The sequence below is a fragment of the Diabrotica undecimpunctata genome, chromosome 4 (assembly GCF_040954645.1).
Source record: "Diabrotica undecimpunctata isolate CICGRU chromosome 4, icDiaUnde3, whole genome shotgun sequence".
NCBI lineage: Eukaryota > Metazoa > Arthropoda > Insecta > Coleoptera > Chrysomelidae > Diabrotica > Diabrotica undecimpunctata.
Genome location: NC_092806.1, coordinates 147,400,732 through 147,417,510, shown reverse-complemented (window position 1 = coordinate 147,417,510; position 16,779 = coordinate 147,400,732). Strand labels below are relative to the sequence as shown.

Here is a 16,779-nt window from a genome sequence, read left to right as displayed (position 1 = left end):
TTACAAATCACCTACACATTTTTATCAAAAAAAAAATTCGGAAAATTTGACTTATATGCTTACTCACCTCAGTCACAGAATGTTCATGAATGATCAGAAGTAAAAATTCTTTTGATCAGAATGTCATATCGACAAAAATCAAAATACTGTAGCGAGATTTAATAAAACGAGCGGTTCGAATTTATATAAATATATTTATTTATAAGTTTTCAGTACGGTACTCTCTTATCCTACTAAACTCTACTCCTAACATCGTTACATATATATACCAAAAGTATTATGTTCGAGAATATTCTGGAGTAGTCCCACCTCTAATTCGTCTCATCGAAAGCGCATCGAAGACGGGCGGTATTGAAATGTCAATTCTTGAGTTCTCTAGATCTTTCCTTCTAAGAATTATGACGTATTGGAGATGGGCTATTTCGTTACAATACGTTTTAGAGGTGAAGAGTGCAGCTTTTTTAATTGTAAATCTGTTCAATAAATAATCAATGCGGGATTTTTACCATTTTTACGATTCTGTGAGATCAATAAAATTTATTACTTTCATTGACTGGTCCTAATAGAATTTCCATTGTTAGAGACCAATCTTCAAAACCTACAACATGAAATTTTATTTTTGAATTTTGGCAACAAATATGAGGCATTTGAAATATGACTAAAAAACGCAGAATTTAAACTTTTACATTACAAACGATCCGTCGTCCCGAGAAATGCCTCCAAGAAGACGATGTTGGGTGAAATTTGTAGCAGAAGTTAGTTACTTCTGTTGGAAAAACATACTAGTGTAATTAAAAAGAACAGTTTTAAATCTTTTAGATCGTTTGTAATGTGAAAGTTTAAATTCGGCGTTTCATAGGCATATTTCAAATGCTTCACTTGTTGCTAAAACTTAAAACTAAAATTTCATGCTATAGGTTTTGAAGATTGGACTCTAGTAATGGAAACTCCATAGTGGCCGGACGATGAAAGTGATAATTTGCCATCTTTATTTATTTAACACCTTTATAAAAACTGTGTTCATTTGCGGTAAAATACAAAAATTGCATACGAAACCTGTTCTCTTTACCTTTAAAATGCAGCTTGATTTTTGTCGATACGAATTATAGCTGCAGTTAACTTACAGCTGATACAAATTTTATTGAACATCGATGTCGCGCCCGTTACTGACATTCAAAATCGCCAATCGCTTCAAGCGTTTTTTCTGAGATAACGGTTCATTCTACATAAAAAGTACTAATACACAGTTTTATTCAAAATTATCTTAAGAACATTTTTTATTTAAAAGATTTTTTTCCACAGCTTACAGATTTTTGGTAAATCGATTTTTCCGTTTTCTCCTCCCCTACGAGGGTGGTTTAAGGGGAAAGCTCGGGGGAAAAAATGGTAAACTTTTTTGCATCTTTTTAAGCGTGCTAAAATTGACATTCTCAATAAAATTCAGCTAGTTCGTATGATTTTTAGAGGTTCAGTGGCATTTTCGTCTCTGAGGACTGGAGTAATTATCTAAGAGATATTATATAAGAGAGTCAAGTCTATTTACTCTAAACTTCACTATTGCAACGGGGCCGGAATTTCACGAATTTTTCGGATTACGGTAAAGTGGGACAATGGTTGCCGCTTAAGGTCTCTCGGTAATAACATGTGAGCATTGACCACATATGACACATCTTAACTGGGAATGGGAATTATTTCTGTGAAAGACTTACCTTTATCACCTTCTGTGCTATCAATAAGGTCGTTGTTTATATTCATCATCATCATCATCATCCAACCTTCATTTATCACGTCCACTGATGGACATAAGTCTCCCTTAAACTCTTTGCGATATTGTGCCTTTGTTGCCAATTTTTGGTGATACGCCAGATGTCGTCAGCCCAACTTGTAGGTGGTCTTTCTCTACTACGTTTGTCTGCTTTTGGCCTCCAATATGTAATTTTGCTCGTCCGTAGGTTATGCATTCTGGCTACATATCCGGCTAATTCCATTTTGGTTCCGCTATCCGTTCCACAACATCAGGAATACTTGTCCTTCTTCGCAGATCTTCGTTTCTTATTCAGTCCCGCAACGTCACTCTCAGTATAGACCGTTCCATTCGTGTCTGTGCCACTCTCAATTTCGAAGTCGTAGTCTTGGTTAGAGTCATAGTTTCCGCCCCATAGGTCATAGGCCATACGTCATGACCGGCAAGAGACAGCTCTTTCAATTCTTTCGAATAAGCCGCCAACTAAATATGACCAATTCTACCAACAAAACTTAATGTATGACAATAGCAAAAGATCCGCTCAAATGTAAGTTAGTGGTTGACATCAACCCTATAGAACAGGTGATGCAATTCAGATATCTGGGCATATATATATCAAGCACACACGACCCAGTAAAGGACCTAAGGAGTCAGATCAACAAAGCATCCGCATTTTCGGGATGTCTGCGGGAGATAGTCTGGTTAAATCCGTATATGCGCACAAATAGTAAAATTAGAATCTACAAGACTTGCATATAACATAGAAGTGCGTGAAGATACCAACAAAACGAAACAGAGTTCAGTGCTAGTCAAAAGTCCCCCCCCCCCCTCGTATCTTCTGAACGGTTATTGTTATTTGGAGGGAGGTAATAAACAGACGTAGGCTTCTCAACTAGTCATAACAGGTGACGTAATAGTGGCAGATGACGTTACAGCGGCACTGTGACAGATAATTTTAAATGGTATACCTCGTTTGAAAGGTAATGAAAATACCTATTTAGTCATAATAATTTTGTTTGAGTTTAAGCTCATTTTCATAAATAAATTAAATAAATACTAAACTTGTAGCTTCTCATCTAATTAATAAATATTTAACAACCTGTTCTTATAGTAAGTGTTCAAAATGTGCTCCATCTACTTCCTGACAATAATGCATCCTGTTTCTAAACTCTTGCCGTACTCCTTCAAATTTGTCGGGCGAAATTGCCCTAAATTCTTCAACAATTCCTTCTTTCATAATGTCAATATCGTCGGGTGCAGTAGCGTAAATTTTAGATTTCAAAAATCCCCACAGAAAAAAAACTAATGGTATGAGGTCCGGTGACCGAGCTGGCCAACCTATCATACTTCGTCGTCCAATCCATCTACCATGATATTCCTCATCTAGAACGTCTTACTGCTCTATAATGGTGTGAAGGAGCACCATCTTGTTGAAACGATATTTCCAAGTTGCCGAATTCATCTGGATTATTCTCCAGAATTTCAAGTATTAACGATTTAATTGCATTTTGTAACATCTCCAGATATACTTCACCGGTTAAGTGAGTATTGAGAAAAACAAGCCCAACTACATGTGTGGTTTCCCAAAATACCTGCCCGAACATTTATTTTTTTTTTTAAATTGAGTATGTGTTTCACGAAAGACTTTATTTGTGTCACTCCAGTACCTCACATTGTGTGTCTTAACATTTCCATTGAGAGAAAAAGTACTTTCGTCACTAAAACAAATTGTTTTTCTGTAATCGGGCTGTTGGTTAATTTTATTGGACATATTTTCACAGAATTCTAGTCTTCGGTCGGGGTCATCATCTGAATGTTGGTGCACAATTTTTAATTTGTATGGATGAAATTTGTTTTCAATCAACACTCGGTGTACTGTCTTTTGACTGATTCCATAGATAGACGTAACTTGGGCTGTAGAAGAAGTAGGGTTCACTACCATTTCTGAAATTATATCAAATTTTTGGCAACACTACCTCTTTGTTTAAACTTCGGAAGAAGCTTCCTCAAATAAGCCCTCGATGTTGGGCGATCGGGGTACCTCTTATTAAAAAGACGTTCCGCTGCATGCAAATTATTTCCAGATTCACCAATTATTAACGCAGCTGCTACATTCTCGGCTACAGTACGTACCATTCAGCCTTTGTAAAGATTTAAACGTCTCGTTAAACAAGATTTAAACTAGATATTAACTAAGAACAACTAACTAAAAACAACTTGACTAAACATGAATTGACTAAACTGAGCAGAAACAGAAACTAAATATTCACGTATAAACGCGTTTGCAAACTAAAAACAACTAGATAATTGACAAACGTCAACTTTTTTGACAAATAACCAAAGGCGGACGTTAGAATTTTTATTAATTAAATGCCAAACTAGAATTTTAGTATTTATTTAATTTATTCGTCAAAATCATCTTAAATCTAAACAAAATTAGTATGATTGAATAGGTATATTAAAATAATTGTAGTTTCGCATTCCATTAATAAATATTCTAACGTTCGCCTCTGGTTTGTCAAAAAAGTTGACGTTGACGTAAAAACAATTAGAGAATTGAAAAACATCAACTTTTGACAAGTAAGATAATAAAGTAATAATTTATAAATTAAATACAATGTTAGTATTTATTTAATTTATTCATCAAAGTAAGCTTAACCTCAAATAAAATATGGTTTAATAGGTATTTTCAATACCTTCCAAACGAGGTATCACTTGCCATAAGGTCCTATTTAAAATTATCTGTCACAGGGGCGCTGTAACGTCATCTGTCACTATTACGTCACTTGTTGTGACTAGTTAAGAAGCCTACATAATATGTTTATTTTATTACCTCCCTCCAAATTGCACTGTTATAAGTATAACCATTCGAAAGATACGAGGGGGAAACGGACTTTTGACTAACATTGCATATTAGATAATTACAATACATATTAACAGTTAATAACATTTTTAGGTACTTACTGGATCAGAAAGAAGTTTATATCCAGCGTTTCGAAGCGTCTCTTTCATATTTTCTGTTCCTATTATAAATATATCTTTGTGTTTAATATTTAACTGGTCTAAGTAGGCAATGGTAGTTTCTTTGGGAGTTACAATATCTTCCGCATTTGTAATGAAGTTTCTCTCAGTCAGACTCTTTGCAATGGACGGTGTAGATCTTATTGTATTATTCGTGACATATCTAATTTTCTTTCCTAGTTTCTTAAGATTATTTACGCAATCCACTGCACCTTGGATTGGAGTACTATTGAGCCATATTACTCCTATAATAAAATTTTAAAAACATATTGTAATATTCTTGTGTTTTTGGATAATATGAACTTCTATTTAAGAAAGTACCCTATTTTATCCTTTTCTTTAATATATCATAAATTCTCTAAAATTTTTGATACTATTTATTTAATAATTTCTCAATAATAATTTAGAGAATTGACAACACTGTCAATCACGAGATTTTCATATTTGTGAATTTTGCATTGTTTATTTGGTAATTATGGACTACGTAAGCTCTGACGACACAATGAGTGGGAATTTTAAAAACCTTTCCAAACATTTCTATAGTCTGGTAAATAAAAATTGAAATGACTCATGAGCGTAATCAGTTGGATTTTTTTCATCGTTTAGCTATCGCAATGAATGTTACCAGAAAGCTTGTCAGTAGCCGAGAAAGAGTGCATATATAGTCAGTATATATTTAGTTTTCTCAGAGTTATAAGTACATTGTGTATTAAAAGTATAGAGGTGTCTTTGTGTTTAACGATATATTTGCTTTTGTTAAATATTGTTTAATTCAATAAAAATGGAAGAACCTGGTACTAGTAGGGAGAGTATAAATGTAAAAAGTTATCGTAAACAGTTAGGACTTGAAGCTAAAAAAAGTGTCTAGTTTGTACGAGTATTTGAGGAAAACATTCACAAGTCGTTGTGAATGTATAAAAGGAGTATTGTCATCCACTGTTTACAGGATTGTCCGTCAAAAACAACGCTCAACTGAAGTTCAGGTTTCACAGATACATCTACGAGGTCGAAAACCAATTAAATTTAATGAACATAATAATTCAGAAATAAGACGTACAGTTCATTCTTTTTATTTTAATAAGGGATTTCCTCATCATCATCATCATTCATCCTTAAGAGTCCACTGCTGAACATAGGCCTCTTCCTCATGTTTCCAACCCCGTCTATCTTGCGCCGCTCTTATCCAGTTTTTATTGAGTCTTCTTAAATCGTCAGTCCGTCTTGTAGGTGGTCGACCGACGCTTCTCTTGTCTTCCCTTGGCCTCTATTCCAATAACCTCTTTGTCCATCGCCCATCTGTCATTCTGGCTATGTGTCCTGCCCATCTCCATTTTAGTCTGGCTATCTTCTCGATGATCAGTCACTCCGGTTCTTCTCCTGATGTCTTCGTTGGTTATTCTGTCTCCCAGAGTTATTCCTAACATGGACCGCTCCATTCTTATCTGCGTGACTCTCAGTTTGGTAGCTGCTGCTTTTGTTAAGGTAAGTGTTTCTGCTCCATACGTCAAGACTGGGAGGACGCACTGATCAAATACCTTTCTCTTTAAACAAGTAATAGAGCAAAATAAGAACATGAAAGTTTTGAAGAGGAGCGTACAAAAGGGGAAAATAGAAATTAGCAAACTGAGAAACAGAACTGGAGAACAAACAACGAACAGAGATGAAATATTAAGAATAGTCGAAGAGTTCTACACAGAGTTATATAGATCAAGAAAAAAAGATAACAATACGGAACCTCCAATTACACTAAAAACTGGGGTATTAAGCCAAGGATCAGATTTAATGCCCGATATAACAAAATCAGAAATCAAAGAAGCCCTGAAGAAAATGAAAAATAATCGAACCCCGGGTGAAGATGGAATAGTATCAGAAGCACTAAAAATTAAAGGGGATGTATTACTTGAAAAAATTAAACAACTTTTCAATATCTGCCTTCACAACGCCAATATTCCAACAGACTGGAAGTCGTTTACGCGAATACTAGTTAAGAGAATGGAAAGAAAATTAGAGACTTATCAACCAAGGGAACAGGCAGGATTTGGAAAAAGTTACGGAACAAATGACCATCTACAAAGTATAAAAACCCTAATAGAGAAAGCAGTAGAATACAATAAACCTCTAGTTCTAATATTTATCGATTTTCACAAAGCCTTTGACACAGTTGAGCTAAGCAAAATATTACAGGCGCTTAAAGAATGCAGGCTAGATTATAGATATACTAAATTATTATACAAAATATACCTGCAGGCAACAACCACTGTCAGATTACATACTAATAGTAATCGCATAAAAATAGAACGGGGGGTTAGACAAGGAGACCCAATGTCACCTAAACTATTTAATACGGTGCTAGAACATGCTTTTAAGAATTTGGATTGGATGACAAAGGGAATAAAAATAGATGGAGAATATCTAAACAACTTATGTTTCGCCGATGATATACTTATAATAGCTGAAGATCTAGGTATGGCAAGATGGTACAGGAACTCGTTGTGGCTACAGAAAATGTAGGTTTAAATATAAATATCTCGAAAACAAAAATCATGACCAATTTGGTACCCAACCAGAACATCAGTATTGGTGGGAAAGAAATAGAACTCGTAGATAGATATAAATACCTGGGACATGAAATTATGATTGGCAGGGATAACCAGACTCATGAACTGAAGAGAAGAATCGACCTTGGGTGGGCAGCATTTGGAAAACTGAGGGACTTCCTACTCTAGACAAAATCTTTTCTGCAATAAAAACTAACAAAGTAATTCCCCAAATGAGTCGTGACACTTTGCGTAAGGAGTTGCATAAATTGGAATTTACTTATGATAAGTACAACAGGAATTCAGAGTTGATAGAGAAACCTGAAATCATTACACGGCATCGCAACTATCTGCGCAAAATTTTCGTGTTTTCGAGTTTCGTGAACAAAATAGAAAAATCCATTATTTAGACGAAACTTGGGTCAATACATACTGAACATACTCTTAAAAATGTGTGGACTGACACTACTATAACAAGTAGTCGGCAAGCTTTTGTTGAAGGCATATCTTAAGGATATGGGCCTGCAAGTAAATGAAAATAAAACTAAGATAATGGCATCAACACCCAACAATAGAGCCAGAAACATCGGCCACCAATTCACGGTTGATAATTCTACCTTTGAAGTGGTGGACAAATTCACATACGTAGGCTCCCTGATCACCAAGGAGAACGTCATGACGGAAGAAATCAAGCGAAGAATAATCCTAGCAAACAAATGCTATTTTGGACTGAGTAGACATATGAGAAGCAGAAACTTAAGCCAAAAAACAAAAATAACCATATACAAAACCCTTATACAACCAGTGTTGACATATGGGTCGGAGGCATGGACCATTTCCAAGGCAGATGAAAATCTCCTGCTTATATTTGAACGAAGGATCCTGAGAAGAATATTTGGTGGCATCTGTGAAAATGGTGTTTTGAGAAGGAGGTACAACTACGAGATATATCACAGATATAAACATATATTTGGTGGTAAAGACGTAGTATCCTTTATAAAAATAGGAAGACTAAGATGGGCAGGACATCTGGCAAGATCACAGCAGAACAACCCTCCTAGAAGAATCCTTATGTCACAACCTGTGGGAAGTAGAAAAAGGGGTAGACCAAAACTCAGATGGAGGGAAGGTGTAGATGAGGATGGTAGACAAATAGGCGCAGCAAACTGGCAACCGTTGGCAATGGATAGAACTGACTGGCGTAATAGACTTGGGAAGGTCGAGGCTCTTTTATAGGGCTGTAGCACCAATGATGATGATATCTTAAGGATTCCGAGGACCGATAGGTAAAGGACAGCTACTCATAGTGACCCATATTGGAAGTGGCAGCGACTTTCTAAAAGGCAGTGGTTTATTTTTTTTAATCAAAAAAAAAAACGTGAGGATATGAATGCAGATCGGTTCGAACAGTGGTTTCAATATGTTCTGCAACGCGTTGTAGATAGCTGTGTCATCGTTATGGACAATGCATCATACACCATAGTCGCCGGAGTGAACAAATTCCCACTTCAAAGAGCCGAAAGTCTGAAATGTAAATATGGCTCCGAAGAAAAAATATTCCGTATACTATGAGAATGCAGTTAGGGTAGAGTTGATGTGTTTAATCAAACAACATCGCCCTAATTACTTAGTGGATAGAATGGCCCGTGCTCATGGTGTTACTGTTTTAAGACTTTCGTCTATAATCTGTACTCATCTGATACAATAATCGAACCCGTAGTGATTATGTTAATAGGCGACAACAGCAGTGATAGTGAGAGTAATGATAATCTCCCTTAAATAGAACAATTAAGCTGTGAACATTCTTAAATGTAAGTACTTATATAAGCAAAAAATATTATAATAGGAAAAGAGGGGGCACTTTGGAACGTGGGGTGGATTTGAACAATTCAAATTTTCCTCATATAAGCACCGCAATATTAGTAATTTTTGTTATAGGGTATTGACTACATTTATACTATTAGTCTAGTCTGAAGTTGTATGGGCGATTGTTGTTGTGTTTAAAAACGTTAACAGCGAAAGTAAGGTTTTTGGTATTTAAACGCATCTGTGTGTAATTATGTTTGTAAGGATAATAAAAGCAAAATATTCGGAACTGGCTAGGGTTGCTGCTAGCCTGCAATTCGCAGGAGTTTTCCGAGGTATGTGTTAGATATTTATCCTCGTGATTCTAACCCTCAATTTTTAACTTACGTAAATTTAAATTCTGTAGTTGCGGGGTACATTTGAACAACAGAAATGGGACACTTTTGAACTTTGTTCAAAGGTATCCCATGACTGCAAGCTTCATTAGGAAGAATTAAAATTAATGTTAAATGTGAATTTTTAGGAACTGAGATGGTACGGTATTGTACTCGATGGCATTTTCTGTGATTTGTCTTAGTACAAATACGGCATCTAAGCAGGATCTTCCGGATCTGAATCCTTGCCCTCACTACATAACATTGAAAAAACCTGAACCTGCTGTTTGTTTTTCTGGTGCACTCCATTACTAAAGGTTTGCGATCATTACCTGAAAATCTTCTCTATTCTGCGCCGCTCTTAGTAATTTTCGAACGATCATATCTGTCGTTTATACAAAAGAAAATGTGAAGAAGTACCTCCAACTTCTTCTTAACATGCCATACACCAAAGTGCGTAGGCGACTATCTCATTACTAGAATTCTGTTCTTGGCGGCGTGACACAGCTCGCCTGTATTGTGTATTCCTGTCCATTCTTTAATATTCCTTAACCAGGATAATTGTTTGCGGCCGGCTCCTCTCCTACCTTCGATCTTCCCTTGTAGGATTAACTGTGGTATTTCATATTTTGCTCCTCTCAATATGTGCCCAAGGTAACCAATCTTGCGTTTTTTAATTAATTCAAAGAGTTCTCTTTCCACGCCGGCTCTCTTAAGGACGTCATCGTTTCGAACTCTATCCACCCAAGGTATGCGCATCATTCTTCTCAATGACCACATTTCAAATGCTTCAAGTTTGTTGATAGATGTTTTTTTCAAAGTCCACGTTTCCATGCCATAAAGCAAGATGGACCATATGTAGCACTTGACCATTCTGTAGCGTATTTCGAAATTTAGGTTTTGATTACATAGGAGCGGTCTGAATTTCACAAAAGCTTGTCTTGCCATTTGTATTCGGGTTTTTATCTCTTGTTGTGGATCCGATTGGTCATTGATTGTGGTGCCAAGATATTTAAAAGTTTTCACGCGTTTTATGCGATCGTCACCTATGCATATTATCGGGTTTTCTGGAGGGTTTCTGCTAATGACCATATATTTCGTTTTCAAAATGTTGATTTTGAGGCCATATTTTTTACCTATGCTATTCACCCTATCAAGTAATAACTGCTGATCTTCCAAATTATCAGTTATAATCACTGTGTCGTCCGCATAGCGTAGGTTGCTAATTGGTATGCCGTTCACCTTAATGCCTAATTCCGTGTCTTCTAATGCTTCCGCAAATATATTTTCAACATATAAATTAAAAAGCATCGGAGAGAGTATGCAGCCTTGGCGGACACCTTTCCGGATTTCAAATTCATCCGTATATTGGTCTTGATCAATCCTCACCTTTGCCATTTGGTTCCAGTATAGATTCTGAATAATTCTGATCTCCTTCTGGTCCATGTTGGCCCTATGTAGTAGTTCCATCATGATATCATGTTTAACATTGTCAAATGCCTTCTCGTAGTCGATGAAGGTGAGGTAGACATCTTTTCGTTGATCTAAACAGTTTTGTATTAAGGTGTTCAAACATAAAATTGCCTCTCTTGTTCCTAGTCCTCCCTTAAAACCGAATTGTGTTGACCCGCTAAGTTCTTCTAGTATCTTGTACATTCTTGAGTGTAATATCCTAAGGAAGAGTTTCAGCAAGTGACTCATTAAACTGATTAAGCGGTGTTCATTGCATTTTGTGGCATTAGCTGTTTTTGGGATCATCACAAAGGATGACTGCAGCCATTCTCGCGGAATGTAACCAGTATCATAAATTCTATTGAACAGCTTTACCAAGATTTCGATATTCTCCTCATCTAGTAGTTTTATTGCCTCTATATTAATTTCATCTGGACCTGTTGCTTTATGCATCTTTGTGGTTCTAACTGCATATTCTATTTCACTTCGCATTATTGATGGCCCTGATAAGTTTTCGGAAGGAAGTTTGCGCGTTGGTTGTGTTGGTCTTTCCTCATTAAAAAGTCTTTCTGCGTATTCTTTCCACGCCATTGCTATCTCCTCTTCTGACTCTATGTATTCGTTTCTGTCGTTGCGTATTCTTGTTCTGTGGTGGCTTTTGTGTATATTCGATATTTCTTTGATCTTCTTATGTAGTCCAAAACTATCTCCTTTTTCCTGCAATTGTTCTATTTCGTTGCACCTTTCCACCATCCAACATTCTTTTGCTTTCTTAATTTTCTGGCGAATTTCTTTGTGTATCTGTTTGTATTTGTCTTGATTACGTTGTTGTATATACCAGCAATTTTATTGGCATCCCATTAACTGTTGCATATAGGTTCAACCTCCAACTAAAGATGATATTTAAAATGCCATACAAGCAGTGAAGGGTAGCATGAAACTTCGCACGGCTGATGCAACGTATGGAATTAAACATACGACACTATTTTATAGAATAAGAAGGAAACAGGAACGAGAAAGGACAGAACAAAATGGTGTAGTTTATAATGATCTGTCGAATTATTCAAGTTTGTATTCTACTGGTCAAGTTTTTAACAAAACTGAAGAAGACCTATTAGTTAGTTATATATTAAAATCTTCAAAAATAAATTACGGTTAACATACACCGAAATTAGAATTTTGACCTACGATTATGCAAAAAGACTAAACAAACCTATATGCAACAGTAAATGGGATGCCAATAAAATTGCTGGTATATACTGGCTGCAGTGATTTAAAACCAGGCACCAAAATTTGGCATTGAAGAACCCCGAAAACACCAGACTTAGCCGAGCTCCCAGTTTTACAAAAGAAAATGTTGGGACATTGATTGACAATTATGAACGTGCTCTTTCAACTCACAATTTCACACCTGACAGGATCTATAACTTAGAAGAAACTGGTGTCAGAATCAAACAAGTTGGGCAGACAGTTTCAGCAGAGAGAGGCACCCTGATCACTATGTGTGGGATAATTGATGCATTAGGAAATGCTGTGGCTCCGGTGTACATATTTCCAAGAGCCCGTTTTCATGACAGAATGTTGAATGGAGCTCCCTTGGGAAGCTTGGGTTTGGCTAATTCGCCAAGTTCTGGATGGATGACCAAGGAACTGTTTCTCAAGGTTCTTAATCACATTAAACATTATACACAGTGTTCTTCTGATTCCCCAATTTCATTATTGATGGACAATCACGAAACTCATTGCTCGCTTGAATTCATAATGTTTGCTCGTGAAAATAGTATAGTATTAGTTACTTTTCCACTCCACATCTCACATCGCCTTCAACCACTAGCTGTAACGATTTATTCGTCGTTTAAATCAAAACTTGCCATTGCTATGAACGAATGGATGGAACTGCTCGAGCAATTACCATATATGACTTAGCAGCTATTACAAACACTGCATACAATTCTTCATTTATCATGAATAATATATTGAAGGTTTTAGAAAACAGGCACTTGGCTCCCAAACCGTCTTGTATTTTCGGATGAAGATTGTGACCGTGCTTTTGTTACTGACCGGCCACCACCAGGAAATACTGTAAACAACTCAACAAAAGCTGTTATATCTACATCAACCCCAGTAGCACATAAAACTGAAGTTGTTCCATCTCCATCAACCCCAGTAGCACCTGAAATTGAAATTGTTCCATCTATATCAACCCCAATAACACCTGAAATTGTACGACCTTTCCCAAAAGCTGTCCCGAGAATAAATAGAGTACGAAAAAAGGTTAAATCTAGAGTTTTAACAGACACACCAGAAAAAACAAAATTGAAGAAGAAACTCTAGCAAGACAACAAAAACAACAGAAGTTGGAAGCAATCTTATTGAAACGTTGGAAAAGAAACATTTGGAAGACTACTCCTACTACTAAGAAGAATGCGGAGTTAAGAGTGAAACTTCTGAATCCGATGACGACATCGTTTATGTCAGTTCAGATGAATAGGAGGACTTCACCAAATTGCCAAATATGAACAGAATGTCTATATTTTAGTGAAGTTTGTTACAAATAAGCTGTGTAATTATTATGTGCGACAAATCACTGAAATATTTGCTGTGGATTCAGAGTTTGAAGTTAAATTTTTGAAAACAATTAAGGGTAAAGGGACAAATTCAACTTTTCACTTTCCAGAAACGGATGATATTTCGATAGTCTCCATTGAAGATGTAGTTTTAAAATTACATCCTATAAACAATTATAGCACTTGCAGAACGCAATCATTTATTTCTTTTTCAAATTGTATGGATAATTACAATGTAAATTAAAAATTAATAGTTTTTTGTTTGAATGTTGTTGAATTTTATTGTGTCCTTTCAATAATAAACTGTATTTTTTGGTTTGATTTCAAAGTATTTTTAGGTTATTCAAATGCGCCCCTTCTTAGTTCAAAGCTACCCTTATTAGGGGCACTTTTGAACATTTTTCTTATGATATGTATATATAATTTTTTTGTATGTTCAGATAATTTCTTGTTAAGTTTGATAGACAATATTACATTATGAGATGTGCTAATGTTGTTTGCGATACCTAAAATAAATAATTTTAGGCAAAGTAATTTCTAATACACTTAAAAAGAAAAAACGTTCCAAAGTGCCCTCTCCTCCCCTATATTATTATTTCTGGTGAATCTAATTGCAAGCGAATATTCTACAATTAGCGAATAGAGTCTACAATAACATGATATATTATTTTTACTGTAAGTCTGTGTTAATGATTTCCAGGTGCCTTTGTGTATATTTTTCCGAGCATGTATATATTCACACCCTACTCTGGGCGTTTTAGGGGGAAGCCCGGGGATAGGAGTGGTAAACTTTATTGCATCTTTTTGAGGTGCCAAAATTAACATTCTCAGTCAAAGTCAACGTGTTTTTATGATTTTTAGAGGTTCAGTAGCATTTTCGTCTCTGGCCGCTGGGGTATTGAAGTTAAGTTGGAAATTAAACAATTGGGTAGGTTTCTGTCAGAACTGAAGTTAGCTCAAGTAAAAAAACGGAAGGCATAAAAAAGTTTTACTACAATCTTGTTTTATCTATAGTTAAAGTTGGTAATTAAATTTTTAACTCGTTAAAATTCATAGTTAAAGATATGCTAATTTGCAGAGTTCTTTCTAAAGACAAAATTAAACGAATACTCATTTAGTGTTTTTTAGTTTAAATAATTTATGTAGTTTGAATTTTAAGTATTAGAAAAATATGTACATATTTCTTACCGTCGACATCCAGAAGTACTTCATCAAAAGAATTAATATAATCTACTTGTTTCTCTTTGGAAGCTTCTGTAAGGTTGTTAAGGACACTCATTTTGATATTCTAACAAAACCTTTACGTATGTAGGTAGGAAATTAGGTATTAATCCTACTTTGTTTTAAAATAGCTTAGATCTGCAATTTTCTGTTTGTCTTTGCACTTTATTTTTCATGTAACTAAGAGTGATAAGATAACCTTTTTATCGTTATCATCATTTTAGCGTTATCATCAATATATTATTATATAATATATTTACTACAAAGTCACAGTTGTCGATATTATCGCATTTATTATAATTAAGCAAATTATTCGTTAATTTTTAAAACTTTTTGTTATTGATATAATCTTTTTAATGTGCATATTACCTGTGGCGCACCCAGGGGGTTTTGTGGGTTAAATCCCCCCCAGGGTATATAAAGTAAAAAATGTATAAAGAATAGTAGGAAAATGTAACTTGTCTTTCACACACAATACAAAAAATTAAAAACGCTAATTGAATAATTAAATTACCACTTTAAATATGTAGAACACAATAATTATTGTATAAATACACAATAATTAATAATATTTTTCATTACATTTAGATATAGATACCTAATATTAGGCTTATGACAAAAGTAGACAGAACGAGTCTGTTGCGAGTAGCATGCGCCTACAGGACTGTATCTGCAGCGGCCTAATAGACTATCACGGGTTGTGTTCCTCTCCATGTGTTAGCAGTAGAAAAGAGACATCTCTATGAGAGAAGAGAGCATTTGACAACAGCTATAAAAAAAAAGAAGAAAGGGAAAGATCAATGAAAAGATGGCAAGAAGAGGGGAACAACAAGGATGATGTTGCCCAGTAGACCAAGGTGCTGATCCCGAGCCTAAGGGACTGGGTAGATTGTCTGTTTTAAGGCGTATCTTCATAGGTTCAGAAAGACAGGTACAGATAAATGCCTATACTGCGAATATTCCGACATTGTTACTTACACAATGCTGGATTGTAACAGATGTACAGTGGAGAGAAATAGAATGTATAAAGAAATAGGTATGAACCGTGAAGATGACGGGAAGTACGGAGGGATGGAATAGTCTTCACAAATACATCCGAGCAGTCATTAAAAAGAAAGAAGAAGAGAAACACCAACCGGGCCAACGACAGAGATAAGATCTAATTACTATTTTTCGGAATAAGCCGCAATTGAAGGTTAAAATAAGTTTATTAACGTTTAAATCTTTGATCTTTGATCTTGTACTGATAACTTGTTTATACTCCAACAATTTATAGAAAAAAGAACAGCGGTTGGTACCGAAATACATCTAGCCTTCATCCACCTAGAAAAGGCGTATGATAGAGTTCCAAGACTTAAATTTTGGCAAGTTTTACAACAACTCGACATTAGTCCATACCTTTTAGTAATAATCACAGAAGTATACTGGGACAACTCTACTTACCTAAAAATCGGAAATAGACTATCAGAGCCATTAAAAATAACTAAAGGACTGAAACAAGGATGCAGTATGTCACCCTTAGTGTTTAATTTATATATAGAGGCATCCCTCCAAAATTAGAAAAACCACTGCCAGGGAATGGGAATCCCCATAGGAAATCACGTACAGCTCTCCCTGAACTTTGCGGATGACCAAGTCGTCCTAGCTCAAGATTCTTATGATCTAGAATTTATGGTAAAGCGTCTATACAGAGAATATGTAAAATGGGGGTTACAAGTCAGTAACTTGAGAAGAAGTGCTAGAACATCAAGGCAGGAAAAGAAGACCAACTTTATTTTATTTTATAAGAAATAACATGAATGCTACAAAAACGGTCATTGACATAATAGAAAGAAGAGGTTCAAAATGGTTTGGACACCTATTGAGAATGCCTGACGAACGTTGGCTCCAAAAACTTTACAAATGGAAGCACCCTGGAAGAAGAAAAAGAGGTAGACCTCGACGATCATGGAATGAATGAATCAGAAGAGCGATGGAATCGAGGGGTTTGGAGGAGGAGCATGCATTGGACCGGCAGGATTGGCGGAGGAGAACGGGAATAAGGCGATAGCCATCTC

At 35.7% G+C, this 16,779-nt stretch overlaps 1 protein-coding gene across 1 annotated transcript in view; it reads right to left on the bottom strand.

Annotated features, from left to right (window-relative positions):
• The window catches only part of LOC140440160 (uncharacterized), a 28,293-nt gene extending 13,381 nt beyond the window's left edge, over positions 1 to 14,912 (bottom strand). Inside the window, exons 1-2 of the mRNA XM_072530476.1 lie at positions 14,690 to 14,912; positions 4,709 to 5,010 (exon numbers count right to left, since the gene is read on the bottom strand). Of these exons, the coding sequence (XP_072386577.1) occupies positions 4,709 to 5,010; positions 14,690 to 14,780 (393 nt within the window). The 5' untranslated portion in view covers positions 14,781 to 14,912. The remainder of the gene's footprint in view (positions 1 to 4,708; positions 5,011 to 14,689) is intronic.
• Between the last annotated feature and the right edge of the window lie 1,867 nt (positions 14,913 to 16,779).